Source organism: Callithrix jacchus, chromosome 2 (assembly GCF_049354715.1).
Source record: "Callithrix jacchus isolate 240 chromosome 2, calJac240_pri, whole genome shotgun sequence".
Taxonomy (NCBI): domain Eukaryota; kingdom Metazoa; phylum Chordata; class Mammalia; order Primates; family Cebidae; genus Callithrix; species Callithrix jacchus.
The window spans coordinates 155,361,687-155,389,619 of record NC_133503.1 but is presented as its reverse complement, the minus strand read 5'-3'; the positions used below and the strand labels follow the sequence as shown (position 1 = coordinate 155,389,619).

The 27,933-nt window shown below is 42.4% G+C and overlaps 1 protein-coding gene across 1 annotated transcript; it reads left to right on the top strand.

Annotated features, from left to right (window-relative positions):
- Window positions 1-14: 14 nt before the first annotated feature.
- SNX18 (sorting nexin 18) lies at window positions 15-27,933 on the top strand. Its single transcript, XM_008992066.5, has 2 exons — window positions 15-1,804; window positions 24,559-27,933. Exons 1-2 carry the CDS (start codon window positions 184-186, stop codon window positions 24,810-24,812), a joined length of 1,875 nt encoding a protein of 624 aa, XP_008990314.2. The 5' UTR covers window positions 15-183; the 3' UTR covers window positions 24,813-27,933.

The following is a 27,933-nucleotide window of genomic DNA, read 5'->3' as shown; positions in this document are numbered from 1 at the left end:
CGGCGGCCCAGCGCGGCAGTCGGCGCTGCGAAGCGGAGGTGCTGCGAGCGGAGCCGCGCGGAGGGCGCGACTGGCGGGTTCGGGCAGCGCGGGTGCGCCGCCTCCCGAGCCCCGGTCCGCGCGCCAGGGCTCGAGCAGCACCGCGGGCCCCTTAGGCGAGCCTCGGCTCGGGGCGCCGGGACCATGGCGCTGCGCGCCCGGGCGCTGTACGACTTCAGGTCGGAGAATCCAGGCGAGATATCGCTGCGGGAGCACGAGGTGCTGAGCCTGTGCAGCGAGCAGGACATCGAGGGCTGGCTGGAGGGGGTCAACAGCCGCGGCGACCGCGGCCTCTTCCCCGCCTCCTACGTGCAGGTGATCCGTGCCCCCGAGCCCGGCCCGGCGGGAGACTGCGGCCCAGGGGCCCCGGCCCGCTACGCCAATGTGCCCCCCGGGGGCTTCGAGCCCTTGCCCGCCGCGCCGCCCGCCTCCTTCAAGCCGCCGCCCGACGCCTTCCAGCCGCTGCTGCAGCCACAGCAGGCGCCGCCTCCGAGCACCTTCCAGCCGCCCGGCGCGGGCTTCTCGTATGGCGGGGGCGCCCTGCAGCCGTCGCCTCAGCAGCTCTACGGCGGCTACCAGGCCAGCCAGGGCAGCGACGATGACTGGGACGACGAGTGGGACGACAGCTCCACGGTGGCAGACGAGCCGGGCGCGCTGGGCAGCGGCGCATACCCGGACCTCGACGGCTCCTCCTCGGCGGGCGTGGGCGCAGCCGGCCGCTACCGCCTGTCCACCCGCTCCGACCTGTCCCTCGGTTCCCGCGGCGGCTCGGCGCCCCCGCAGCACCACGCGTCGGGGGCCAAGAGCTCAGCCACCGTGAGCCGCAACCTCAACCGCTTCTCTACCTTCGTCAAGTCCGGCGGGGAGGCCTTCGTGCTGGGGGAGGCGTCAGGCTTCGTGAAGGACGGGGACAAGCTGTGCGTGGTGCTGGGGCCCTACGGCCCCGAGTGGCAGGAGAACCCCTACCCGTTCCAGTGCACCATCGACGACCCCACCAAGCAGACCAAGTTCAAGGGCATGAAGAGCTACATATCCTACAAGCTGGTGCCCACGCACACGCAGGTGCCTGTGCATCGGCGCTACAAGCACTTCGACTGGCTGTACGCGCGCCTGGCGGAGAAGTTCCCGGTCATCTCCGTGCCCCACCTGCCCGAGAAGCAGGCCACCGGCCGCTTCGAGGAGGACTTCATCTCCAAGCGCAGGAAGGGCCTGATCTGGTGGATGAACCACATGGCCAGCCACCCGGTGCTGGCGCAGTGCGACGTCTTCCAGCACTTCCTGACATGCCCCAGCAGCACCGACGAGAAAGCCTGGAAGCAGGGCAAGAGGAAGGCTGAGAAGGACGAGATGGTGGGCGCCAACTTCTTCCTGACCCTCAGCACGCCCCCCGCCGCTGCCCTTGACCTGCAGGAGGTGGAGAGCAAAATCGACGGCTTCAAGTGCTTCACCAAGAAGATGGACGACAGCGCGCTGCAGCTCAACCACACGGCCAATGAGTTTGCGCGCAAGCAGGTGACTGGCTTCAAGAAGGAGTATCAGAAGGTGGGCCAGTCCTTCCGTGGCCTCAGCCAGGCCTTTGAGCTGGACCAGCAGGCCTTCTCGGTGGGCCTGAACCAGGCCATCGCCTTCACCGGAGATGCCTATGATGCCATCGGCGAGCTCTTCGCGGAGCAGCCCAGGCAGGACCTGGACCCCGTCATGGACTTATTAGCTCTGTATCAGGGGCATCTGGCCAACTTCCCGGACATCATCCACGTTCAGAAAGGTAAACCCTGGCCCTCAGAGCAGGTGATACGGAGTGTATTGTGCATGCTGAAAGGGGTGACTTTGACATCAGTACCACTGGGTTTCAGGCTCACTCGTATTCTGCAGGTGGGGAAGCGAGCAAAGACGTGGACGCCTGGGTCTTTTCCCTAGGGTGGAAGGTGGATTGCTCAACAGGCAGCTTCCTCGAGTATCTCTCAGTAGGGAGTGAGTACTCTTCCTGAAGGTTCAAAGAGTACCTTTGATGACAGTGCTATCATTTTAGAGTTTGAATAGTTGAGTCATGAGCTGCTCAGATCTGTAATCTTGAGACTAGGGTAGAATTAGAAGGAGACCCAACCAACCATGTTAGGCATCTGTTTGAACACTGCACTGTCACTTAGTGGTGGGTTTCAAAAAGTGAGGAAATAATGGGGAAAAACTGATGTCTGCAAATAAAGAGACAAGTCTGCTTTCACCCTTCCATACCTCTCCATCTCTGCTTTGGTAGAGGAATTGAGATAATTCTCTGAGCTAAAGAGCTTCCTGCAAAGAATGCTTGCCTGCAGCCTTTGCTAAGTGAAGTACAAGGGTCATTCTAATTTCAGGAAGAGTGTACTCATTTTGAGTTTGGAATCTATAAATATACTGAAATTGAGAACATTGTTTAGGAGAATTGTATAGAGATACTACATAGAGTGAATCTAATCTGAGTATTGTACCTGAGAGCAGCATTACTGGTATCTCAGTGAGTTAGCTGTCCAACTGTCAGAGCTAATGAGTTATTAATAGTTGTTAGTGTCTCTGACCTTTGCTAAAGCACTGGAATTTGCAAATTAAAAAAGTAAAATATAGCAGTAGTGCTTGTCTTAACATTCCTCACTAATGCGCATTCTGATATAATGCCTTGAATGAAAGAATGGGGAGGTGCGGGAATTAGGGAGGCAGTCTTGCCTGTGAAAGTCCAGTGTAGGGGCCGCTGGGCAGAGTCATCCAATCCCACCTCCTGAGCAGGAAAACCTACATTTTCTGAGCTGGTCTGGTCGTTTGTGATGAGTGCTTGCCGCCTTTCTGGTGGGCCAGTCTGTTTATGAGCAGCCCTGATATCTGGCATGTCTTTCCTTGTATTGAACTGAAGTTTGCCTTCCTTGATTGTCTTTCTGTTCCCTGGGGCCGCCTTCAGACATTTGGAGACAGCAGTCTGGCTTCCTTCCTCTCTGCTTCTTTCCTTCCCCTTTCAAATGTGTGACTGGCCTTCTGACTGTTAAGGGGGAAGGGGCTTGCTGGAGGAATGATCAAACGCTTTGAATCTTGTTGCTGCTGTTGAAATGGAGTACCCTGGATATCAGTACTACTTTTAGTAGAGAATAGTAACTTTCTTGGCAATTTGCCATTTGTAAATGCAATCTAATACTGAATTCGCTTTTTGTGCAGTCATATTGCTGTTGGCCTATATTAAACCTGTTACATTCCCTATGCCTTTTTTTTTTAAACATACATTCTTATGAATCTTTGACTTTTTTGACTGATGTTGGTGGAACTGACTGTGAGCCTTTAATGGAGGAACTTAGCATTTAAATTCCATTGTGTTACATCATTCTGGACCTGTGCTGGCTGACCTTTTACACAGTTCTGTGAGTTTGCGCACATTGTCAGTAAATAATTGAAAGGAGGGAACCAAGTACAGACATTTGGACGTGCGTGCTGGGCTGCCGGTGTCTGTCTACTGTAGGTTGGTATCAGTTCATTCACTGTCAGTCACACCATGCACTCAGCCTTTGTCCAGTGCCCGCTTTTGAAATTATGTATTAGAAAAGGTGTGGTGTGGTGTGTGTTCTAATATCTATTTTGAGTTTACAGCAGTGGTCTACTTAGTCTTTTGAACCATTTGGTTATGGCCAGGCTCACACCTGTAATCCCAGCATTTTGGGAGGTCGAGGCAGGAGGATCGCTTAAGGCCAGGAATTTGAGACCAGCCTGGGCATCATAGTGAGACCCTTGTGCCTACCAAAAATAAAGAAGTTAGGGTGGCATGAAGGCTCATACCTATAGTCCTAGCTATTAAGGAGGCTGAGGCTGGAGGATTGCTTGAGGCCAGTAGTTTGTTTGAGGTTGCAGTGAGCCATAATCACACCATTTCCCTCCAGCTTGGGTGACAGAGCAAGACCCTGTGTCCAAGACAAAAAACAAAAACATATAGTTTGTTTATTTATTTGTAAAGACAGGTGTCTCACTGTGCTGCGAGGTTGTCTCTAACACCTGGGCTCAAGCAATCCTCCCACCTCAGCCTCCCAAAGTGCTGGGATTACAGGCGTGAACCACCATCCCTGGCCTAGATTATCTTTTTTAAATTATAGAACTGGATTTGTCTCCTGTCACTTGGGATTTGAAAAACTTCCTTCATTAAAACCAGTATCATTTTATATGGCTTAAACAGATTCAAGAGCACTAAACATAACCTCTAGGAACTTTGTTCTTTCTATCAACCTCAGAAAGAACAGCAGTTGATATTCAGTATAGTTTGTTTCTGCTGTAACTGTGGTGTGTAATGTACAGTGAGCCTGTGTCCCTAGATGACATGTCTTTAGAAAGTACTACCATTTAAAGTGACAGTGTACAGTACTTAAGGCTGAAAGCATTTGCTTACAGCCAGTGTTTCTCAAGGATGCTGCTGTAGGCTGTTTTTAGGAGTATAGATGAGACAAACATCATAAGACAGGGTAAAGCTTATTGAGTGTATTGAGGACTTGTGGTTGTAAAGAGCATCTCAGTTCCATCACCTCCCCCACCCCAACTGTTACACACTTGAAATCTGGCTGATGTGACTAAGGGACTGATTATTGGTCAACAGAGATGATGGAACTTTTCTGTCAGTGCTGAAAGTTCTATTGAGCAGTGCTGTGTTAATCTGCTGGCTGTGGTTTAACTATCAACCGCATCGTAAGCTTCTCCAGCAAATTATTATCTTTTGATGTACTTTCCTGATAGCTTTATTTTTACTTGGTCATCTCATGGTATCTCCTCCTTACCATATAGGCCTAATTATTACAAACTGGGAAGGGGGAAGCCAGATCCTTCTTTGCTGAAGTTCCCAGGCATTCAACCCGAGTGACATTTCAGTAGTGTGAGCATCTCTTGCAGTGTGCCTTTGTGTCCCATTCGGAAAACAACACTGCTTTCAGGACGGATGTTTGAGGCCATCCTGGTGAGAACCCAGCTACAAAATGAGGGTGGAAAACTCGAATACTCTTAAATGTGGAGGGCTGACATTTTACTGAACCCATCGGTTTTAGTGTACATACTTTCTGCAGAAGTGAAGAAAGCCATATAGTTCCTTCAACTAAAAGAGAATTCTGGAATTTTGATTTTTTTCTGTCAACAAATGGAGTCGTAGATAAACAACTATGTAGGTTAATGGAATTGCGTGAAGAGAGATGGCAGTTTGCTGTAGTTTGCGGTACATTAGATGGGAATTCAGAATCTGTTGTAATTTTATTTGTGTTTTGCTTTGACCTAACAGGAGTGCTTTAAGTTCTTTGTTCCTAGGCAGCTCATTGATTAGACTTGGCAGTGTGCACGTTTATCACCAACATGTAACCTCTGTGGTCCTGGTTTTTGTTTTGTTTTGTTTCAAAAGTGATAGTATTTTATCTTCTCCCTCCTTATCATGCCTGCCTGCAGTATACCTTTATAATGCTGATGTTGGTGAGTTTAGGGTAGTACTGAGGAATGTATTTTATTCTTAATTTCTTGGCATATTCAGTTTTGTTTCCAAAGATATAATTGATCTGTAATATTTAATAGAGCTAAATCTGGATGGCAGCAAGTTGAGGTTTAAAAGCTTTAGATTTACCTCATGGGGCTGTTACAAAAAAGGAAAGACTGTAAAAGATTATAAGAAATACTGGTTTCATTCTTGTTTAGGAATTTGGACTAAATATAGATGGCTAGAGGGAGTTACTTTAAGTGAAATGTCTCTATTCCAGAGAAAAGGTATAAAATAATGTTAAATTGATTTGTGAGTTTGGGTTGTGTGAAGAGGGAGGCAGGACTAGAAAAGTACATAGGCAGTCCTGTTTCTGTCTTCTTAAATACGCAGAATCTACTTCATTGCTCCCTAAATGTTCCAGATATAGCCCTTTTTCAATAAAAAACAGTGCCAGGACCTCAGGAATGGTGTACCAGTAGTGGGACTATCAGTCTTGCTGGGTAGAATTTCACCATTGTTCTTCCTTTTACCATTAGGAGAGTTGACCTGATGTCCCTCAGACATTAATTAAAGATAGCTGGAGTCCCAACAGGGCACACAAGGTACGGCTGGTCCACACTGAGACATTCCCTGTCTGCTTCCCATTCTCCTGTGGCTAAAAATAGCCCTGAAAGGGTGGTGCCAGCAATACAGAGAAAAGCTCTAAGAAGTCAGGGCTGTTTGCAAATTCATCCTTATTTTTGAAATCTTTGGGCTAGAAGTTGAGGCTTATCCTTTTTGTTTTCACTCCATCTTAGTTAAACCCATTTTTCATCACCCCTGCATTTACCCCAGCTGTTACCTAGAAAGATGTGAAGTCTTTTTAGAGAACACATCTGGGGCTGCTTAGCCTTTGCCCCAGCTTGTGTTTTGTTAGTGACAATAAGGTAACCTTTGGGGCTTTCGAAATACACGACTCAGTTCCTTGGTTAAAACATAAATGGGACTGGCCAAGGACAGTCTTGGGCATGAAACTGGGTGTGGGCACTGCTGATACCACCCTGTCAGGGGTTTCTCAGACTTCTTTTTTGAGCTGCAAAGCCTTCAGAGTCACAATGATCACAGTGAGATTGGAAGGAGGCATAGGACCTGCACTCCCACCCACCTTCTCCCAGTAACTCGGGGAGCCTATGGGGTTTCCTTGTTCAGAAATGCCATCCTTCTGGTCATCTTAGGACTTCCAAACATCATGCCGGAACTCAAACAAGTGAGAAGTTCTGTAATTCACTTAGAAACACTTCCCTTAAACTAATATGTTCCTTCTTTTTGGGCTGAATAAAAAGCTATTATTGTATTGCCCCATGTATTTTTAAATCTGGTTTAAATATCAAGTTAGATTTAATTTGCCATATATTTTTGAAGCTCCATATCATTAACTAAAAGATTATAAAGTGGCAGAGTAATGCTGAGCTCTGATGCAATTGTATCCGGAAGGCAGACTTTTATCGTATCTCATATTTATACAGCACAGACTAGAATCTGCCTATCTCCCAGTGTCTGCAGGAGTGGTGGGTAGGCCTCTGGTCTTCAGTGAGTTCTTGGACTAGTGATAAAGACAGGTCAGCTAGCCTCGGCAGCTCCCTGTGCCAGGTTTCTGAGAGCCTGGTTGAGGGGCTAGTCTGCCTCAGGAGTTGCACCAAGGGGATGAGATGGGGCTGGGTCTGCTGAGGGAGCTGTGCCAGTGAAAGGGTGGCATGCCAAGCCAAGAAGCCGTGAGTGCAGAGGCTCATCACAGTGGGAGCGGGCCTGTTTGGACCAGCGTGAGCTCTGGAGGGCCAATGTGTGAGCATGGAGGACATTGGACAAGTTATTTTAACCTGCATGAGCCTCAGTTATCTTTGGCCAAGCGGGGGCACTTCCTCACAAGGTCATCATGGGAATTAGATGTTATGGTTCATAGTAGCTAGTCACTAAATGTTTATTTTTGAAAAATAGATGGGTGAATTTAAAAGGAGAAGGCAGCCAGGCATGGTGGCACATACCTGTAATCCCAGCTACTTGAGAGGCTGAGGGAAGGAGGATCACTTGAGCCCAGGAATTCAAATCCAGCCAGGACAACACAGTGAGACCTTGTCTCTTAAAAAAATAAAAATTAAAATAAAAAATGAAATTAAGGGCACTCTCCTTTGAAGGACAATTCCAGTAATCTTTTCTTTTCTTTTTTTTTTTGAGACGGAGTTTCGCTCTTGTTACCCAGGCTGGAGTGCAATGGCGCGATCTCGGCTCACCGCAACCTCCGCCTCCTGGGTTCAGGCAATTCTCCTGCCTCAGCCTCCCGAGTAGCCGGGATTACAGGCACGCGCCACCACGCCCAGCTAATTTTTTGTATTTTTAGTAGAGACGGGGTTTCACCAAGTTGACCGGGATGGTCTCGATCTCTTGACCTTGTGATCCACCCGCCTCGGCCTCCCAAAGTGAATTCCAGTAATCTTATCATTCCTCCTGGCAACCTATTTGCCACTTGAATGGCAGGCAAAAGTGCAAAAGCCTAAAGAGTCTCTAGCAATTAAATATGTACTTTAATCAGTTTGCCCTGTATTACACACCAGAAGTAATGGTAATAGGGATAAATGTAGATATTTGGAATCACTGGTGTGCAGTTTTTACCTTGAAGAGTATATGTAAATTGTCTCCTGCTGGCTCCCCCAACCCATTATCACTTATATTCTGGTGCAAAGCACTTAATGTTTCTGAGCTTCAGTTTCCTCATCTGTAAAAGTGAGGTTCATGATTTCCCAGGTACCATTTTGTTAGTTGACTTCTAAAAAAAATAAGAGTAGTTTTAAGTATGCAGGAAACGTTTAGATTTTGTTTCAGACTGGTTTTAATAGTGTTCCATCTGCTTATTTGACTGTTATCTGGGAACATGAAAGCCCTTATTAATTGATGTGAAAGAGCATTTATGCACATTTAGTTCAGATCAATGAACATGCATTGCATTGCAGGCTTACCTCACTAGGTACTTCCAACGTGAACGTGATTAACATCTGGCCTGTTGCCTCCTGGTGAGGGTTCCCAGGTGTTCCAGAACTGCGGTATGGTAGATAGCTGGAGCAACTTCTCTCTCACCCAATTTAATAAGACCACCAAAGAGATAACTTATGATGGTTTTGTTGTTGTTGTTTTGTTTTTGAGTTGGAGTTTCACTCTTATTGCCCCGGCTGGAATGCAGTGGCGCATTCTCGGCTCACTGCAACCTCCTCCTCCTGGGTTCAAGCGATTCTCCTGTCTCAGCCTCCCAAGTAGCTGGGATTACAGGCATGTGCCACCATGCCCGGCTAATTTTTGTATTTTTAGTAGAGACAGGGTTTCACCACGTTGGCCAGGATGGTCTTGATCTCTTTACCTCCTGATACACCTGCCTTGGCCTCCCAAAGTGCTGGGATTACAGGTGTGAGCTACTGCGCCCGGCTGAGTTTTTCTTTTTCTTTTTTTTTTTTTTGAGATGGAGTCTCCCTCTGTTGCCCAGGTTGGAATGCAGTGATGCGATCTTGGCTCACCACAACCTCCTCCTTCTGGGTTCCAGCGATTCTCCTGCCTCAGCCTCCCGAGTAGCTGGGATTATAGGCATGTGCCACCACACTTGGCTACGTTTTGTATTTGTTTAGTAAAAACAGGGTTTCACCATGTTGGCCAGGCTGGTCTTGAACTCCTGACTTCAAGCAATCTACCTGCCTTGGCCTTCCAAAGTGATGGGATTACAGGTGTGAGCCACCACACCTGACCTCTGATATTGATCTTATAGCTTGATTAAACTTTAATTTGAATGAATTTTAGTTTACATGTCATTTCTGTACTTATGACATGACTTATATCTTAAGACTTATATCTTATGACTTATATCTCACTATGATTTGACTTTCCTCTTCTGCTAAATAAATTGTTACTTAGCAGGTAACCAGACAGTGAAGGTAGGGGAGCTAAAATCATTAGATTTATTCATAGAACCCTCTAAAAGATGAACTGGATTTTATTCAACAAATACGTATGTACCCATCATTGTCCAGGCGCTATTCAAGATACTAGTGTTGCATCAGTGGCCAAAACAAAGATCCCCACCCTTGTGGAACTTGCAGTCTAGCAGGGCGGAGACACTCATTGAAAAACAAACACAGGAAGTAAGTTTTAATGTATGTTGGAGTTTGGTATGTGCTAGGAGAAAAAAGTAGAGCAGGGAAAAGAGGGCATGGGAGCAGGATGAATACTAGAAAGAATGCTTGAAGTAGGTCTCATTGAGAAGGTGAGATTTAAGTGAGACCTGAATCATTCTGGAGTCGGGGGAGTCATCTGGTATCGTGGGGGAGAGCTTTCAGGCAGAGGGGATAGCTAAAGCAGGGCCCTGGGGTGGGCATGTGCCAGGCAGGTTGAGGGACAGCAAGGCCAGGTGGTTGGAGTTAAGAGGATCCTAGTAGGAGATGAGGTCATGGAAGTCAGATTTGCAAGGCTTTACAGGTCACTGTTAGGACTTGGAATGAAAGCCCAAGTCAGATGGAAGCAATTACAGGGTTTTGAGCCAAGGTATGACATCCAGCTGGACATATTAACAGACTTACTCCAGAGCGATGAGAATAGAATGGCATAAGGCAGTCAAAGGTGGATGGAATCAGGGAGCCAGTAGGAAATACTCCAGTAATCCAGGTGAGAGATGCTGCTGGCCTGGACCAGAGTGAAGACAACAGAGGTGGTGGTGGGGCTCCCCCTTTGGGTATATTTTGAAGGTAGAATCAATAGGTTTCCTGAGGGATGGGATTGTGAAGGATGTGGCATGCCAGAGAAAGAGGAGTCATGAAGGGTGACTCCGCAGTTTTGGCCTGGCCTACAATAAGAATTGTCAGAACAGGGATGGGGAGTGGCAATCAGGACTTGAGTTTTCTTCCTTTAGGTAGATGGGTCTCATGCATTCTCCCCCCACCCCCACCCCCAACACAAACATTGCCAAGCTTCAGGTCTAGTCCCCTTGCTTGGAGTTATCCCCCTTGGATTGTAGTCCTTTTGTGAATAATCGTCATATGCAGTGCTCAGTTATTAGTGTGTGGATTATGTTTTTATGTTCCTATATTGTATAGCTGTTAAATACTGTTTTATACATGTGTAGCAAGTACTTAATGAATGCTTGTTGAATTAATAAAGTAGGCACTCAGTAGCCACTTGGTTGATCTTGAAATAGATTTATAAGATGTTTTGTTATTCCATTTATATGATGATGGATAACAGTCTAAAGTGTACAGGAAATAAAGATAGAATCTGGATGAAGTCATTAGCATGTGAGTGATTTAAAAGTCTTAGAATTATGTGTTTATGAAATGACTTTCCATAATTCATTGGGGAGGGGAGAGGAAGTTTGCAAATGCTTAAGGCACCAGAAAATTACTATTGTATGCCTCATGATTTCACTTTATATTGATTCTTGGTGTTTAAACTTATGCATGCACAGACACACATAACACACACACATTTTCCTCATTGGTAAGTTTTAGTTATATTTTTACTGGGGACTTGTTTGCTTAATTCAGAGCACAAGCTCCAGAAAACAAATTCAACCTTGTTGATTGACCTGGATACACATGGAGCACTGAGCTCATGTGTGGAGCAGTAGGTACCTGCCCTCAAGGAAGGCTCACTCAGTTTCACGAGGGAGGTAGGATGTGAGCACAGAGGACTGAAATAAAAGGTAGATTTAACTTAGTGCTGAGAATAGGACAGTGCATGGGAGTCCAGGAGATAGAAAGGAATTGTCAGTTTGTGTTAGAGGCTTGAATGGGCAGCATTTGGAGTCCCCCTTTGAAACATGGTCATAGTGTGACTTTTGGAGGAGCGTAGGTGGAAAGTGCACTCCTAATCTTGATATGCTTTAGGATGGGGTTGATAAGCATACAGTAGTTGTTAAGCGAGGTACCCAGTGTTCAGGTCATTGAAGTGAGGAGGTGTCACTATACCGTGTGACACACAATTGTGGACATCTACCATGATGTGAAATAGGACAGAGGGAGTAATTATGGGAGTGGATGGGAGGGTTCAGGGGTGGCTTCTGCCAGTCTCAGTCTAAGAAGAGTTTTGAAAACAAGTGGAAGTTTGCCAGGCAGGCAGAGTGGGGGAAGGGCATTCTGGGCTGAACCATATGGGATTAGTCCTGGTAGCCTCTCAGAACCAGCCACTCAGAACCAGCCGCTGAGGGGATACATCAGAAAATGGGGCCCCACCCTGGATCTGAATCAGAATGTTTGTGCTGCCTAGACATTGATGTTCTTTGAAAAGCTCCTCGCATGATTTTGATGTGCTGCTGTGTTTAGAGCTGCTGTTGGAAGTGATGGAGAAAACACGGAAGATCAAATGGGGTGCTGACATGGTCAGACCTGCTTTAGATGGGCTTGTCCTGGTGGCAGGTGTAAAAGGTAGTTGGGGGTTAAGTGAAATGCAGAGCTCTCACATAATGTCCTAATGGGGGCAGTATTCATGGTGGTGAGAGGAGAACACAGAAGAGGCTGCTTGGCTGCAAGAGTGAAGTAAGGGACAGTGAGAAGTACAAAATAAGCTGCAGATGAGAGGCTCTGGGTCACAACAGAGATGCCTGGAGATGGCCTGGAGCGGGGACTGCAGACTACAGCCCACAGGCCAGAGTCACCAGGCACCTGTGTTTGAGCTAAGAATGGTTTTTGTATTTTTAAATGATTCTGTGTTTAATGGTTCTCTAAGTACCTACATAATAAACTTAGTTTTCCCTCTTGACCTGCAAAGCCTAAAATGCTTACTGTCTGGCTCTTAAAGAAAATGTTTGCTGACCCTTGGAGGACAAGCAGGTTAGGGGAGTGGGGGTGGCTACTGTTTATTGAGTACTTATTATGTGATAGGCAGTATTCCAAGCATTTTATATATGTCTTTTTTTTCCAGTAGAAAATTCAGAAGCAATACATTGTCTTAATTCCACGCAGGAGTGGGTAAGACCACAGAGTGGTTGTGAACATGGGCTAAAACCAGATGGGTTTGACTACCTGCTAGCTTCACTGTGCAACCTTGGGTTCTGTTTCCTCGTGTGTAACATGGAGTAACTATATTATTAATATAATAGCTGATTATGCAGAAAAATATTTTTTCAGCATTAATTATTAGGTATCGCATTAGTTTTCTACAGCTGCTGTAACAAATTCCTACAAACTGGGTGGCTTACAACAACAGAAATGGATTCTCTTAGAGTTCTAGAGATGAGAAGTCTGGAAGGACAGTGTGGCAGTGCCATGTTCCCTTCACAGGCTCTAGGGGAGACTCCTCCTTTGCCTCTCCAGCTTCTGGTGGTTGCCAGCAGTCCTTGGTGTTCCTTGGTCTGCAGCTGTATCACCTCAGCCTGTGCCTTCATCCTCATGTGGCATTCTCCCTGTGTGTCTGGCTCTGTGTCTTCCCTTAAGGACACTAGTTGTCCTAGAATTAGGGTCCACCCGAATCCAGAATGACCTTACCTTAACTAATTACATATTCAGAAACCCTATTTCCAAAAAAGGTCACAGTCAAAGATTTCATGTGGATTTTAGGGTGACATTATTTAACGCAGTACAGGTTTTAACTCCCCCAAAGTGGTGTCATCCCATTTGGTGGCTGTGAAAACTGTGAGGCTCAGGGAAGTTAAGTGATTTCCAGGGTCACAGAGCTAATGAGGAGAATTAGGATTTGAGTACATTATTTGCCTTAACTTGAGACTGGTGCTTTTTACACTACAATACGTAATATGCTTATTAGAACATTGACTTGACTTATTCTCCAGGCAGTCAGGAGTCACTAAAGGTTTCAAACTGAAGAGTGACATTTAATCCTAATTAAAATAGCTAACATGTTTTGAAGATTTCCTGTTTGCCAGGCATGGTGCTTTGTATTTTATATTCATTATGTCTACTTAAGCTTCATAGGAGCTTTTGAGGGAAATACTCTTCTCCCCATTTTGCAGACAGGAACTGAAACACAGAATTTTTTTTTTTTTAGATGGAGCTCCGCTCTTGTTCCCCAGGCTGGAGTACAGTGGTGCAATCTCAGCTCACTGCAATGTCTGCCTTCCGGGTTCAAGTGATTCTCCTGCCTCAGCCTCCCAAGTAGCTGGGATTTCAGGGGCCTGCCACCATACCTCGCTAATTTTTTGTATTTTTAGTAGAGATGGGGTTTCACATGTTGGCCAGGCTGGTCTCGAACTCTTGACCTCAGGTGTTCCCCCTGCCTCAGCCTCTTAAAGTGCTGGGATTACAGGCATGAGTCACCCTGCCTGGCCAAACCACAGAAATTTAAACTGCAAGTTCCGGGAGGCATCCTTCACCGTTGCAGCCTGGCTTCCTGAGGCAGGGCTTTTGGGAGTTACTCCTGTTGGTGGGCAGAGGTGAGGAGGCTCTTAGGGTAGTCCAGGTGAAAAGGTTTTTGGAAAAGAAGAGGTGAACTTGAGATACCTGCTAGCGTGGCAGGACCTGGTGAGGCACTGGCTCTCCTGAGGAATCTAGTGTTACCTGCGAGGTTTTAAGTTTGAGTGATAGAAAGTAGTGAAACCAGTGTAGAAGAAGTAGGCAGACTGAGAAGAGGAGCAGGATTAAAAGGAAAGACAATGAATGGGGCCAAAGGAAGTCTTAGAATGTCCTATTTTCCAGGCCTTTTATTGTGTTTAGTTATATTGACATTTGTGATTTTCACAAAATCTTTGAATCTATTGTCTGCAGCAGGACATTTTTAAATACTAATAGATGTTAGCATGGATAATCTGTAAATTTCATGTTTTATGACTTGTATTTCACGTATATTTTAAAACGTGATACATTTTTAGGTGCTTTGTTTTGTCTTTAGTTGGTTATTTATGATTTCATACAAGGAAGTCCAGATGCGGTCAGAGTGAAGACTCATAGCCACCGGACACCTGGGCGCTGCCAGCACAAGGCAGCAGGAAAACCACAGGAGTAAGGAGTGTCCTTAGGTTTAAAATAGCTGATTTAGGAATTACTTCCACAGCGTCAGATCGTAAAGGGATGTGAAGCGGCACTCAGGATAACAGTGAGTGCTGTGCTGCTCACCGGTCAGTACCTCCGTGGCTTACGTGGCAATTGGGACAATGGACTTTACAATTTCAGACAAAAACTGGAAAAGTATTTGAAAATGAGAAATGCATTCTTTGCAAATACTCTGCTAACTCCAGCATGAACCACAGCTCTCAGATGGGGTCCGGTAAGTGCCCTGGCTCTGTGCGTGTGGCTCACCTTGCATTGGCTTCTCTTCTAACTAAAGAGCATGGGCCACTTTACTCTCCTCCAGGACCCCATCTAGAAGGACTTCTGTTTAGATTTATTTTCGCAGCTTCTATTTAGATTTATTTGGCTTGGGTCTCCCTTTGTCTTTCTGGAAAAGAAGAAAATAAAGTTTTACCTTTCATTAAAGGTACTTTCCGAAGTTTAGTCTTTTCTTCGGTTACAGATATGCTTATTGTATGTCATGTGTCAAAAGTGTTGGCAGCTTGCAAACATATCTGTTGTTGCCTTTTTTTTTGGTAGAGACCAGTATCTGTGCACATGTCTCAGGTAATGAAAGAACTAGGCACTCCAGACCTCAGGCATCAATTTGTGTTCTCTGAATTTGAACCATTACTTGGGTTTTACTTTACAAAATCAGTTTTTTAGTTTTATTGTATGGTCAGCATTATCAAGGATATTATGTGTACCTTACTAAGATTCTAGGGGTCTCAGATCTTTATGAAAAGAAACAATACATGGTTTTCTTATTCTCAAAGTCTTCATCTATCTTTTCTTGGCTATAGGCAAATCAACGTTTTAGCCATCATACCCAAAAACACTTGTTAAATAATGACACTGTGTTTTCAGAATTCTCCTGAAACTATCACCCTAGTAATTTTATCACATATTTAATATTCATTTTAAGCTAGAACAAAAGAACTTTTTTATATATATAAAATTACCCAGCAAGAAACGGTTTTACCAAATAAACCACAAGAGGTGATTTCTCTCTTCATTTTTGGAATGAGGTAACCTGTATGAATATATATGCATAGTAAGTAAAAGTAATCATGTTTTAAGGTATTTATACTCAAGTGAATGTTTGTATTCAAACTGAATGTTATTCTCCCCTTAGACATTAGGTGATTGCTGAATGACGCTATAAGAGCTACTTAATTAGAATATAACAACACTTTTACCTGAAACAGACTAATCATCTTCAGAAGGGAATCAAGCTTAGAGGCCTGAATTCTTTATGTGATTTCTTTTTTTTTAAGTCATCAAGCAACCAGGTTTTTTCTTTTTGCATTTGGCTATGCTTGTCTTGACCCTCTTCCTTCCTTTTCAAAATGGCTCAAAAGTTCTCTTTGTCATTTATTATATTTATGAATTAAAAGTGAAATTTAAATTCTTTGAATTTTGATCATTATTAGCTTTAGGGACTTTTATGAGTCCCTTCAGAAAATTGCTGTCCCTGACTCGAGTTCAGTATTAATTTTGTACTCTCCAGAGTTTATTAATGTGGTCCAAACTGGAGCCCACTTAGTATGAATCCATGCAGGAATAGTATTTAGGATCTGGAGGTGGTTTGTGGGTTGCTCATCCCTATGTTGGTGGCATAGGCTCCAACGAGGCATGGGGTACTGGTGTCATGTGCTGTGTTTTGAGGTTGATCTGTGGGGCTTTGTGATTGCCCTGGGTGAGGCATTCCCCCTTGGGCCAGTGTATTTACACTGGTTAGATACAAATACATCCAAGGGAATTGCCTGAATTGGGTTCAGACCTAGGTTCACATGCAGCTGAACAGTGAATAAAATGATTTAGTTTCCCTAAGTTTAACTTGCTGCCTCTGAAAATGGGGGCAGTGATTACTTTTATTTCAGGGTTAAAGAGAAGAAAATGAGACATGCAAAGTGCAGACTATAGTTGTGCACCGAGCAGGTGCCCCTCTGTGATTATCACGTGACTGGACAGCTGTCCTACTTCTATATTTTAGGTGGATGCTGGCCTTTGATTTTTGGGACATTTTGCTCAAAGCAATATGAAAAAGTAAAAGTAAATATTAGAATAGAGAGGGGAAAGGGTAATCAACAAGTAGATGGAGACCAACAGGGAGGAAAGAAAGGGGAGGGAAAGAAGTTAATGGGAGTTAGCAGGGAAGGCCAGGGTGTGGATCCCAGTGATGAGAGGATAAGAACCCAATAGGCCACGTTGACCAAATTAGCATTTTCTTTCAGCATGTTACATGTGCCCGGGAATGAAGAATAACAGGCTGAGTCTAGTCTTGAGCGACTTCTAAGCAGCTGTCCTGGTTGCCCTTCAGCCTGTCTCCTGTTCTTTTCTGCACACCCTGGCTTCTGTTTTTGGGGAAGGGCCCCTGGAAGACAGAAATTGAGTTAATGTTTTTTGGCATATTCATGATTTTAAAATTAAATAAGGTGGTTTGTTTGTTTGTTTCTTTCTTTCTTTCTTTTTTTCTTTCTTTCTTTCTTTTCTTTCTTTCTTTTCTTTCTTTCTTCCTTTCTTCCTTGGGAGAAAATGTAGCCTTTGGATTCCTGTTGCTTAGTGACTGGGCCTTTTGTATAATTAGTCTTTGAAGAGACAAGAGACAAAACATTCTGAGAATAAGAGATCGGATTGAGGAAAGGAAGGCAAAGTTCAGGTGCAAGAACTGGATGGGGTTGGGCTGGGAGCTCCTGGAGCCATGGCAAGCCCTGTGGGGCCTGAGTTTGGGGGTAGGCAGAAAAGAGGGAAAATGATAAGGAGGCCAGACGGCTTCTTTAAAGGGAGGGCAGGGCCCTGCCTGGTTAAAATGTCTGAGGCAGTCCAGTGTATGAGGGCTTTTTTTTTTTTTTTTTTAAACCCCTGTCTCATTTTGATGGGTCAGAATTTTCCAGGAAAGTTGTCTCTCCCTGCAAATGAGAAGCCGAGGAACATGGAATAGAAAAGTTTAGTGCAGTGCAAGTGCATCTGCTGGTGTGCTCATTGAGTTTCAGATTATAGTGAGTTCTTAATATGTGCTGATGGGCTATATGACTTGAGAGATTCACTACTCTTACTCGAAAACAATCAACATTGAAATCTTTCTTAAGTGTTAGCTTTTACTGATGGAACTAGTTTAATGATGTGCTATGTAAGTAGTGTGATGCTTTTGAAAATTGTGCTGATTTCTAATTCATATTTTATAATTTCTTAAAATTTGAGCCTTTTAAGGTAATATAGCTTGTCACATGATTAAATTCTTTTGTTTTCATTGTTTTATATTCATTGCAAGCCATGAGTAATATAATCCCTCTAAAATTGAGAACATGTATATTATAAACAAGGACAAAGTTATTCCTTGCTTTGCTCTTTTCAGCCTGAGCATCCTTGAAAACTGTGTGATGGCTTACACTGGTTAGATACAAAGAATAAAGGAAGTTAGGGATGGAAGTGAATTTAGGACATTGGATTTCTCTGGAGCTGGGACTAGTAATAGAAAAGTGGGGCAGAGTACCTTTCTCTGAGATTGGGCAATTGCACTAATATGAAAAATGAGCCCTGTTGGGAAATTTCCAGGTACAGAATCGGCATGGGAATCTAGGAGGTTTTGTTAATAACAAACCCTAAAGCAAAGTAAAAATATTGGTTTAAATTTCCTTTTAACTCTCAAAACGTAGAAAGGCAAGGACCCTTTTCAACAATGTAGCAGGGTTAAGGCTCCATCTCAGGCCTAACACACTCAGTCTGTGCCCACAGAGAGGGTAACAGGTCTCCTGAATGAGGATGCCCTGCTTGGAAGGGAGAATGGGACATGCTGGGGCTGGCAGGCAGGTGGAGGTGGCATCTTTGCCATGAATTAGCTGTGGGACTTTGAACAAGTGGCTTAGCCTCTTGCTTGTAGAATTGAGATAATTGTACCAAAAACTCTTCTAAGACCTTTTTAAAAATCTGAAAGCCAGCTCTGCCCTTCTAACTTGGGAAGCAGCTCTGCCTCGCCTTCCCCAGAGGGCGTCTCCGGGACTGGAGTGATGGGAAGGTGTCCTGGGGCTCCCGCTTCTCCTTTAGGAATTAGCCCTCAGGGTTATAAAGTTCCTGAGTGCACTTTCTGTCCTGTGGAAAAATTCGAATAATTCACCCAGCTAATTCAGTAATTAAGTTGAACTCTCAACCAAAACTTCACGATTTTTAGGAGGAGCTTACTCTAGGATCCTTCTGCCTCCTTCACAGAAGATCCTCTGAGGAAGGAACAACTGCAGTGTGTCGAAGGCTCAGCCTAGAGAGCACTCTGGGCTTCTTTTGCCTCTTTGGGATCACTGTCATGGGAGGTTGAAGTCTGTTGCTTCACTTTCAATCATTATTTTTCCTGTTCTTCAAATTCCTTTTAAGATACATTTTCAGATTGGGCACAGCAGCTTACACGTACGATTCCAGCAGTTTGGGAGGCTGAGGCGGGCAGATTGCTTGAGCTCAGGAGTTGGAGACTGGCCTGAGTAACTTGGCAAAAACTTGTCTCTACAATTCAAATTAAATAGAGAGAAAGAAGAAAGAATTTCTTTTTGGTCATGTAACTTGGGGAGGCTGTACTACATGTGTTACCTTCTCGTAGTGTTTTCTTCTGAATTGGAATTGTTACTACTTCATTGTTGGTGTTTTTAAAGATTATACTCACACTGCTCTGTATTGTCAGCCTCTTATTTAATCTCAGAATTTAATGTGCAACCTGCATTTTCTTTTCATAATAAAATCATAATATGCTCATACTATTCCAGTTGCACCTAACTGATAACTGATACCTAATATCTGTTAGTCCAAGAAGCAATTTCAGTTTAGAGTGACATTGTCATTGGAAAATGTTTTTCTTCTGATTACACCTGTTTATGGTTTTCTTTCATCTTAAAGCTGTTCCCCTAACTATGAGTACTGTGGGATCTTTTGTTTCTTCTAACAGTGGTGCTTTTGACCTTAGACTTCCTTGTATAATTGCTTTCCCATTCTTTTGTTTCCCTCTTCTGTTTTGAAAGCAGTGTGGTGGCAATATGATGTTTATGAGGGGAGGGGGCTGGCAGGGGGCACATTCCTCCTAAATTAGCCACTGATGTAATTGCCTGTTTTCATATTGGTTGCATGATAAAAATGTGTAGTCCTTGTGTTACTCAGATTCTGGGCAACATTTTTAGTTTTCATTTATGCTCCTCGCCTTTGGTTAAAAAACAAGGCACTACAGGCCGAATGCTTAAAAAATGCTATCATACTTTGTTCCAGCTCTGCAGCTGGTTGCATTGTACCTCTGCCATTGTTTCTTATGCAGCTACAAATTACTTAATTTCTAAAGCTATCCTAGAAGTAGCAAGTCTCTAATGATCTAACTGCTCCAATAGTTTCCACCTCCAACATGCTGGAGCTGAAAATTGTGCTCTCTGCTTTTCTTGTGATGTGTAAAATTTTGAATATGAATATAATTATGAAGCCTAAAAATATGTACACATAATACCCAGTTTGAGCATTGTCAGATCAACTGAGAACCCAGCCGTTTGTAACAAAACCCAAATTCTACTTCTGATCATAATACCATTTCACTCACATCTATCCAATGCTTGTAATATTGTTTCTATTGGAAAAATGTGTTTCCACTTCCTTTTTGAGAAACTCCGAGCTTAGGAACTCAATGGGCAGAGGTGGGCAGAGGGAAGCTTCCTGGGAACCCCAGATAGTGGTTCTGTATGTTAGTTCCCAAGTGTTAAGCACTCTTGCTCTCTGTTTATGGATCACTTGAGCTGTTTAAAAGATGTCATTTTTTTTTCTACTTACTTCTAGTCAGTCAGTAAACTAGTAAATTGACTTCCATAATTGGCTTATCTTTTTCATAGGGAGGAAAGCACCGATACCTTTACTGTTTGTTAAAAGGTGTATAGAAAAAGTTAATTAGAAAGTTGTGAGATGAATTTTTTTGAAAACAAATGATTTTCCTGGGAAAAGATGTATATATTTTAAAACTTTGCAAAATATTTTATGAGTTCACTTTTTTATTTGGCTTCAGATGTTGGAAGGCCCTTGGCATTGTCATCCTGAACATTAACGGCCATTCTCTTCAATTCAGGATATATTCAGGAACTCTCAATTTTTAATTTGTCTTAAGTATATTACTATCAACTTGTTTTATTGCTAATCATCTTTTATCTTTCTTTTTAAGGTGAGTATGAGAGAAAATCCATTGAGTTACATTTCAGTTAAAGGAAGTTATTTTTGTTTTTAAAAACTTGCTCTACATTTGTGGGTGCAATTCTATGGATGTATAATCTTTCTTGACTACACATAGCTCTCCTTATTCCACAAGTTTGCACATTTATAGTATGCTATTTAATATCTTCATTTGCAATTTTATATAGTTTTTATTTTTAAAACTTTTTAGACAGGGTCTCGCTTTATTGCACAGGTTGGAGTGCAGTGGCTTGATAACAGCTCACTGCAGCCTCAGACCTTTGACTCTGCCGCCTCAACCTCCTGAGTAGCTGGGAGTACAGGCATGTGTCACCGCACCCGGCTAACAGTTTCTCTTCTAAATAGACTAAGAAGTTCTCGTCTATATAGTAGTGTTTGCTTTGAAGTCAGTTATGCATTCAGATCCCATCTCAGCCTCCTACTGGGTTAACTGGATGACTGTTAGGCTCAAAGATGTTGAGTAACTTCCTCAATGTCCTTGTAGTAAAACTAGGAGTAATGTCTCTTGTAAAGTTGTATTGAAGGTTAGAAACGGTAGATGGAAAGTGCCTAGCATATGTTATTACTATTTCCAGCAGCTGCCATTTACTGTTCAGATATTCTATTCCTGCCCTCCACCCCGCCACCATCCATAGCGCAGTGCTGGGTGCCCTCTGAGCATTTTCCATTGTAACATTGGTCACGTGTCTTGGAGGAAGCCACGTTCAACTCCCATGCGGAATTGTGTGCTTTGTGGACCTGTTTCACTTTGTGTCAGGGTAGAGTGCCTGCCCTGACGGTGCTTTGCGGTGTGGCTCCTGTTTGAATCTCGCTGTTATGTCAGTGTGCTCTATACATGCCAGGTTTTCCATAAATGTTCACATTAAAATTCTTGCCCCAGAGCCTAACCTTTTGGGGAGTTTAAAAACAGCAACATTTTGTGTCATTTACTTAATAAATTCACACTTGAGAAAATAATGAGTCTTGGGTTTTTGTGTGTGTGTGTGTTTTTTGAGATGGAGTCTTTCTCTGTCGCCCAGGCTGGAGTGCAATAGCACGATCTCGGCTCACTGCAACCTCCACCTCCCAGGTTCAAGTGATTCCCCTGCCTCAGCCTCCCGAGCAGCTGGGATTACAGGCGCCTGTGGCTAAAAATGACTCCTAAATTCTTCTTGGCTCCTCTACTCTGTATGCTTAGCAAGCTTGAAGGTATTACATACTGGCAGATCCTGGGGCCTAATAGATGTTAATACTTATTGCTGTATCCAAGAGTTTTGAAAATGTATGCTGATATGGTAAGCTGTAAAAACTTTAGACTTGTTCCTTTTTTTTTTTTTTTTTTTCTTTGAGACAGAGTCTCACTCTTGTTGCCAGGCTGGAGTGCAGTGACGTGATCTCAGCTCACTGCAACCTCCAATTCCCTGGTTCAAGTGATTCTCCTGCCCCAGCCTGCTGAGTAGCTGGGAGTATAGACGTGCACTGCCATGTCTGGCTAATTTTTTGTATTTTTCATAGGGATGGGGTTTTGCCAGGCTGTTCTCAAACTCCTGACCTCAAGCCATCCACCTGCCTCAGCCTCTCAAATTGGCAGGATTTTAGGCATGAGCCACCATGGCAAGCCATGGACTTGTTGGTTTTTAAATTGGTTGTTATGGATGCACATCTGTATTTCTATATAATACAAAATATGGTGAACTCATTTGGAGTTTGTCAAGCTGGAACTTAGTTGACATTCATACAATTCAAGGCCAGGTTTCAGAACTTCTCTATACTGGACTCTATTCACTATGGTGAAAAGCCAGGCTCTAGTAATTACAGCGGGTAATACTTGCATAATATTACCAATACAGGTAACAACCATTACACAGATCAGGATATGTGGGATCCTCTGTACTGGTCCTTAGCATTTGAACATTGGATTATGGCTTCCTCAGGTACCTTGGATTGAAATCAGATGAAAATATAGTCAAATCACTTGAGATTTTTCTCTTTTAATTTCCTATTCTCTTCCTTATCATTATAAAACATGTATTTTATCACTGTACATTCTCGGTCTTTTTGAATTTTTTTTTCCTCTATTTTTTGCATGTTATATTTTCCTGGTCTTTTCAACTTCAATTTCTGTAAATGAGATGTGAAACCTGTACAAATATAACAAAGATAAATGTTCTACGAGAAATTATTGATTTTTTATGTTGGGGAGATGTCTTTCTCTTCAAGCAGTCAAATTTTAGTGCTTTGCTGATGCTGTCAGCCATAGTAGAACTGTTTAAAGGGCTGCACTTGCAGAGTGAGGGCTTCTTAGTAGAACTGGGGCAGGGGTCTTTCTAGCAGAGCACACTTCCCTGCCATGGGTTAGGTGGAAGTGGTGTGTGGCTTGTGTACTCCGTGCAGCTACAGTACCCATGTGTTCTTGTTTCAAAACTCTGCCGCTTTTCACTTAAAGATCTCATTTAGAATAAATCAATGAAAATAAATGTGTACTTATGTGCACACCTGCACATACATACATATATATGGATGAAATTTCCTGTTGGTGGTTTTTCCTTTCTCAGGTCTTTGAACTATGCCAAAAAAGCATGCTGCTTTACCTTTAAGGGTTTTGTTTAATACTAGATTTATATTATATTATTCTGTAGGAGATTTAAGGAAATGTAGAAATAAGGCATCTTCCCTTGTATATTTCACCATTGGGTAAAACACCATTTCCGAAACAAAGTCTCTCAGTTTCTGTACCTCCTCCTGCTCAGTGTTCCTGGTTCTCTCCTCAGTACTACTGTGTTCTCAGACTGCCAAGCCAGGCACGCTAGCCGTTTCTCTGTATTCTGTCTTGTCTTTCAGCATGGTTTGGTGGAATCAGTGCTAGGCAAAGTTGAGAAATTCTTAAGCTGGCTTTGTTTGAGTTATTTGAGCTTTACCATTACTCATTCTCAAGAACCCAGGAATAGCCCTAAACATCCTCAATCTTTTGTGTCTTTGTATGACTCTGCTTCCAGGGGAGGGCCTACCTTCATATGGCACCTGCCAGATTGGTTAATCCTCCACTTCTCCCCTGGAATGCCCTCTGTTGATACTTCTTGGCGAGAGATTATGGAATCACTGGCACCATTCCTAAGACATCATTAGGGCAGAGTTAACACTCACCGATCCTTATAGTTCCAAAAAAGGGGCAAATCTTATTAAGGCCCTTGTACTCCAGGTGTGGGTCTCCTGATGCAACATGAAGTCAGAATCAGACGTGTTCACAATTCACCCATTCACCAGGCACTTTTCAGCTGGGTGTTTACTCTGGATGACAAGATATGAGCTTGGCCAACCCTGATGGGTGGCCTCCAATTGTAGACCGGCAACATTGCCAAGCACCTTCCAAAACACAACCTGTGTTGGTACTAACTTGTTTCAGAGACTGGTTCAAGAGTCTTAATTATTTAGTGAGACGTTCTGAGGAAGTGGGTTTGATTCCTTTATGGGATGTTTTTATAAACAGTATAATTCTCTTAATGTATGTGGAAATAATGATGTCACACCTGTTAAGCCTGTGAAAACTACAGTTTCTTGTCTCCTTAAGGACATTTCCTTGCAGTTTATTATCATTTATGTATAGCATCTATACTTGGAAGAGATGAGATACTACAGATACTTGATCAGTATGTCAAACACTCGTTTTTGAAGAGTTATTTTAACAAAGAATGTTTTCAGAAAGTTTACCAGATTCCTTCTTTTTTTTTTAAATGAGTAATTATGGTCCTCACTTTAAATTTCAAAGGTATTTAAAGTGGTTTGAGCAATTATTTATAATGCCCAAGGTTCTGTTTAATATGTAGTTATGTCATTGGGATATGTGGATATAGGTTGTTAATTAATTGTTATCTTTAATTATAGGAGCTCTTACCAAAGTCAAGGAGAGTAGGCGACACGTGGAGGAAGGGAAGATGGAGGTGCAGAAGGCTGACGGCATTCAGGATCGCTGTAACACTATTTCTTTTGCCACTTTGGCTGAAATTCATCACTTCCATCAAATACGAGTAAGAGACTTTAAATCACAGATGCAGCATTTCTTACAACAACAAATAATATTTTTCCAAAAAGTGACCCAGAAGTTGGAAGAAGCTCTTCACAAATATGATAGTGTTTAATGACTGGACATTGGATTGTGGACATTTTTCAGTTCAAGGATAATTTCTACAGCAGAATTAAAACTGGTATCAAAGAGCTATTGCCAGCTATCAGTGGTGGTACAAGGACGGTTTTGTGTTCAACTGAAACCCAGCTGAATTTATAATTATGTAGGAAATAAACAGTTAATATGGTTATATAATAGAAACAGTACCACATTGTAACTAAATTATACTATGTATGCCTACACTACCATTGTAACTTTTGGAATAATGATTATACTATTTGCCTTATTGCTTTTTGAAGTATGGGTATTTTAGTGCATACTTTGTAGACCTCAAAACCCATGAAGGGTCTCAAAGAAGCTGGCTGGATAAAGGCCTGCTGTGGATGCCTTTTTACTCTCATAGATTGGGATTACCTAAATTCGACCTATTCTCTGTTTACAAACTCCAACTAGAGCAGCTATGCGACTTTGTGCCTTTAGACTCTTGGTTTTTCATTTCTCCCAGTCCCTCCCTCATCTTTTTAAAGTAAGTCACAGCTTTTCTGATTGAAAGAGTGAAAGGCCAGTGCATATAATGATAAACTGATGATAACCTCATATTGGCAGTAGGGGATGGGGGTGGGAGGATCAGCTGTCATCAATTTGCACAGCAAGTATTATCTCCTGATAAGATGCTCGTGAATGCAGGGGAGTGAGACTCATTGCTCATATTTGGATATGAAATCTATTAGGGAAGAAATGGTGCCACTATTCCCTTAGATGCAACAGTAGCATAGCCTCTTCACCCAGGCGTCCCAAAAGCTTGGCATGAAGATTTCAGCAAACATGTCTTACAACATGAGAAGGAGGAGTCTAAATCAGTCAGGGGATAAAAGTATCGCATCATTGACAACACACACTTGGCTTTAGTTCTTAGGAGGGCTTTGTTTTTGTTTTTCCCTTGAAGATTTTCTTTTAATATTCAGTTTTTTAAAAAAAAAATGGATCTACACTGTTAACTGATTGAGACTCCACTGTGATTCACTCGTTTACTTAAAACTTTTCAGGGATGTCTGTAAATTTCAGTGTTATATGTCATGAAAAATGATGTTGATTGATTTAAGGAGGGACCAGAAATAATTTTTGCTATTCCAAATACTGAAGGAAAAAAGATAATTGATTTATACTGTGTTTTTTTTTTTTTAAAGTATTCATAAGCCCCCAGGACATTTAACCTTAAAATTTATTTTAAATATATTCTTTTATTATTATAAGGGAAATACAGATGGCTGATAAATACCAAAAAAAATTGAAAAGCAGCTTAATGTAAAAAGCACAAAGAGATTCTGGCTTGCGGTGCCACAATCTCAATGTTTTTATAGTTGCTGAGTTAACTAATGTGATTATTGAGTGTATACAGATTTAAAACTGTCACTGTTAAAGTATCTACTGTTTTTATGAAGTCAAACTTATGCTGCCTCAGAAGTCCCTGGGTACTGAGACAACAGTAACATGGAAATGAAGAGGCCACTTTGAAATATTGGTGAGTCACAAAGATTAAAGAGAAGGATCAGTTTGCAGAACTCATAAAAAAGGGTTACTGAAATAATACTCAACAGCACATTTATTCTCTAAAAAGTAGTTTCATATGGGTTGAATTCTTAAGATCAGATTATCATAATTTTGGTATTTGGTCAAAATTTTGTACCTTTTATTACTTAGAGCCAGATTTAACATCATGAACATTATGTGGCTTTGTCTTTACTACAGATATGTGGAACTGTAACCAAATATATTGTTTTCTAAAACCTGTTGGTTGCAAAATACAGTTCTATAAACAAAACCCATATGTATATATAAATGCTAATTTTGCAGAAGTTTGGAAATTATAACTGTAGCATTTAAGTTTGAGTCTGTATTGGACAAATAAGCACCATGCTTTTCAAATGATTTAAAAATTACTTTTATTTGCCTCTTTATTTTGATGGTGGTTTGATTTTTTTTTTAATAGTAAAATTACTAAACTTGTGCAATGGTAGGATGGAAATTATCTGAGGTATATTGTATGATTGTACTTTAGCCAGGGTGGACATAGCTTAAATTATAAAAACTAAAGATGAAAGTACAAGGAAGTATAAGTATAAATTGATGCTGCCTACTTCTAAGAGAACTTTCATTCTTCATAACCACATAACATTATAATGCCACTGATTCATAAGGGATTTAAATTAATTCTGTGGGGGAGGACACTAGAATTACTAGTGTTCATTTTCATCTAAGATCTTTATTCTCTAACGTTCTTGGTCCTATTGAAACATTGCAGTATGCAAAAATACTGCAATGTTAAACCCAAGAGAAAAGCCATTATCATGTGTATGCTGGTCATCATGATCAGTGTGGTACAATTTTTTAAAATAAACTATCATGCCCTTCATGCCATTATTTGTCTTTATTTCTATGATTTGTAATCCTGATATGTGATGTGTTTGTAACATAAGGGTGTGCATTTGAGTCTGGTTTTACTGTTTTAGTTAGGCAGAGTTGTTTATGTGCTGTAACTGTAATGCAGCGAGACTGGTCCTACAGCCATATGTGGTAACCCTGTTCCCCATCCAGGCTGTTGTATCTGAAGGTACCCAGTTTGCATCCAGCATGAGGGAACGCATTTGAAAGTGAAATGTAAAGCCAGTGCATGAATAGTATAGTAATTGAAATTTTCCCAGGCTTCACTGATACAGTTGTTTTGCATTTATTCAAAACAGTACAGCAGATTCTTAAATGCTGATTTTTAATTGTCTTAAAATTTGCTGCTGTTCTCATAATTAAGGACTTGAAAAATGTTTTAGTTTGTCACGTCAAGTATGTAAAGTTTGTGTATAAACTTTTAAATATCATTCTTAGGTTCATTGCCATAGCCGTTTTCCATTAATATTTATTTTCTAAAAATCAGATGCCATTTCTGATACCTTTAAATCCATAAGCATTCAGTTTTCTCATTTCCAACTTCATCTTTGGTTAACAGAATAAAACAGGGTATTTATTTGTAGTCTAGAAATGTTGACTATTGTTTTATTTCCTTCAAAATGTTATGATTAGTGCAGATCAGCCATGTTTATCTTTAAAAATAAACAGGTTGCTTTATTTCTCAGCTTCAA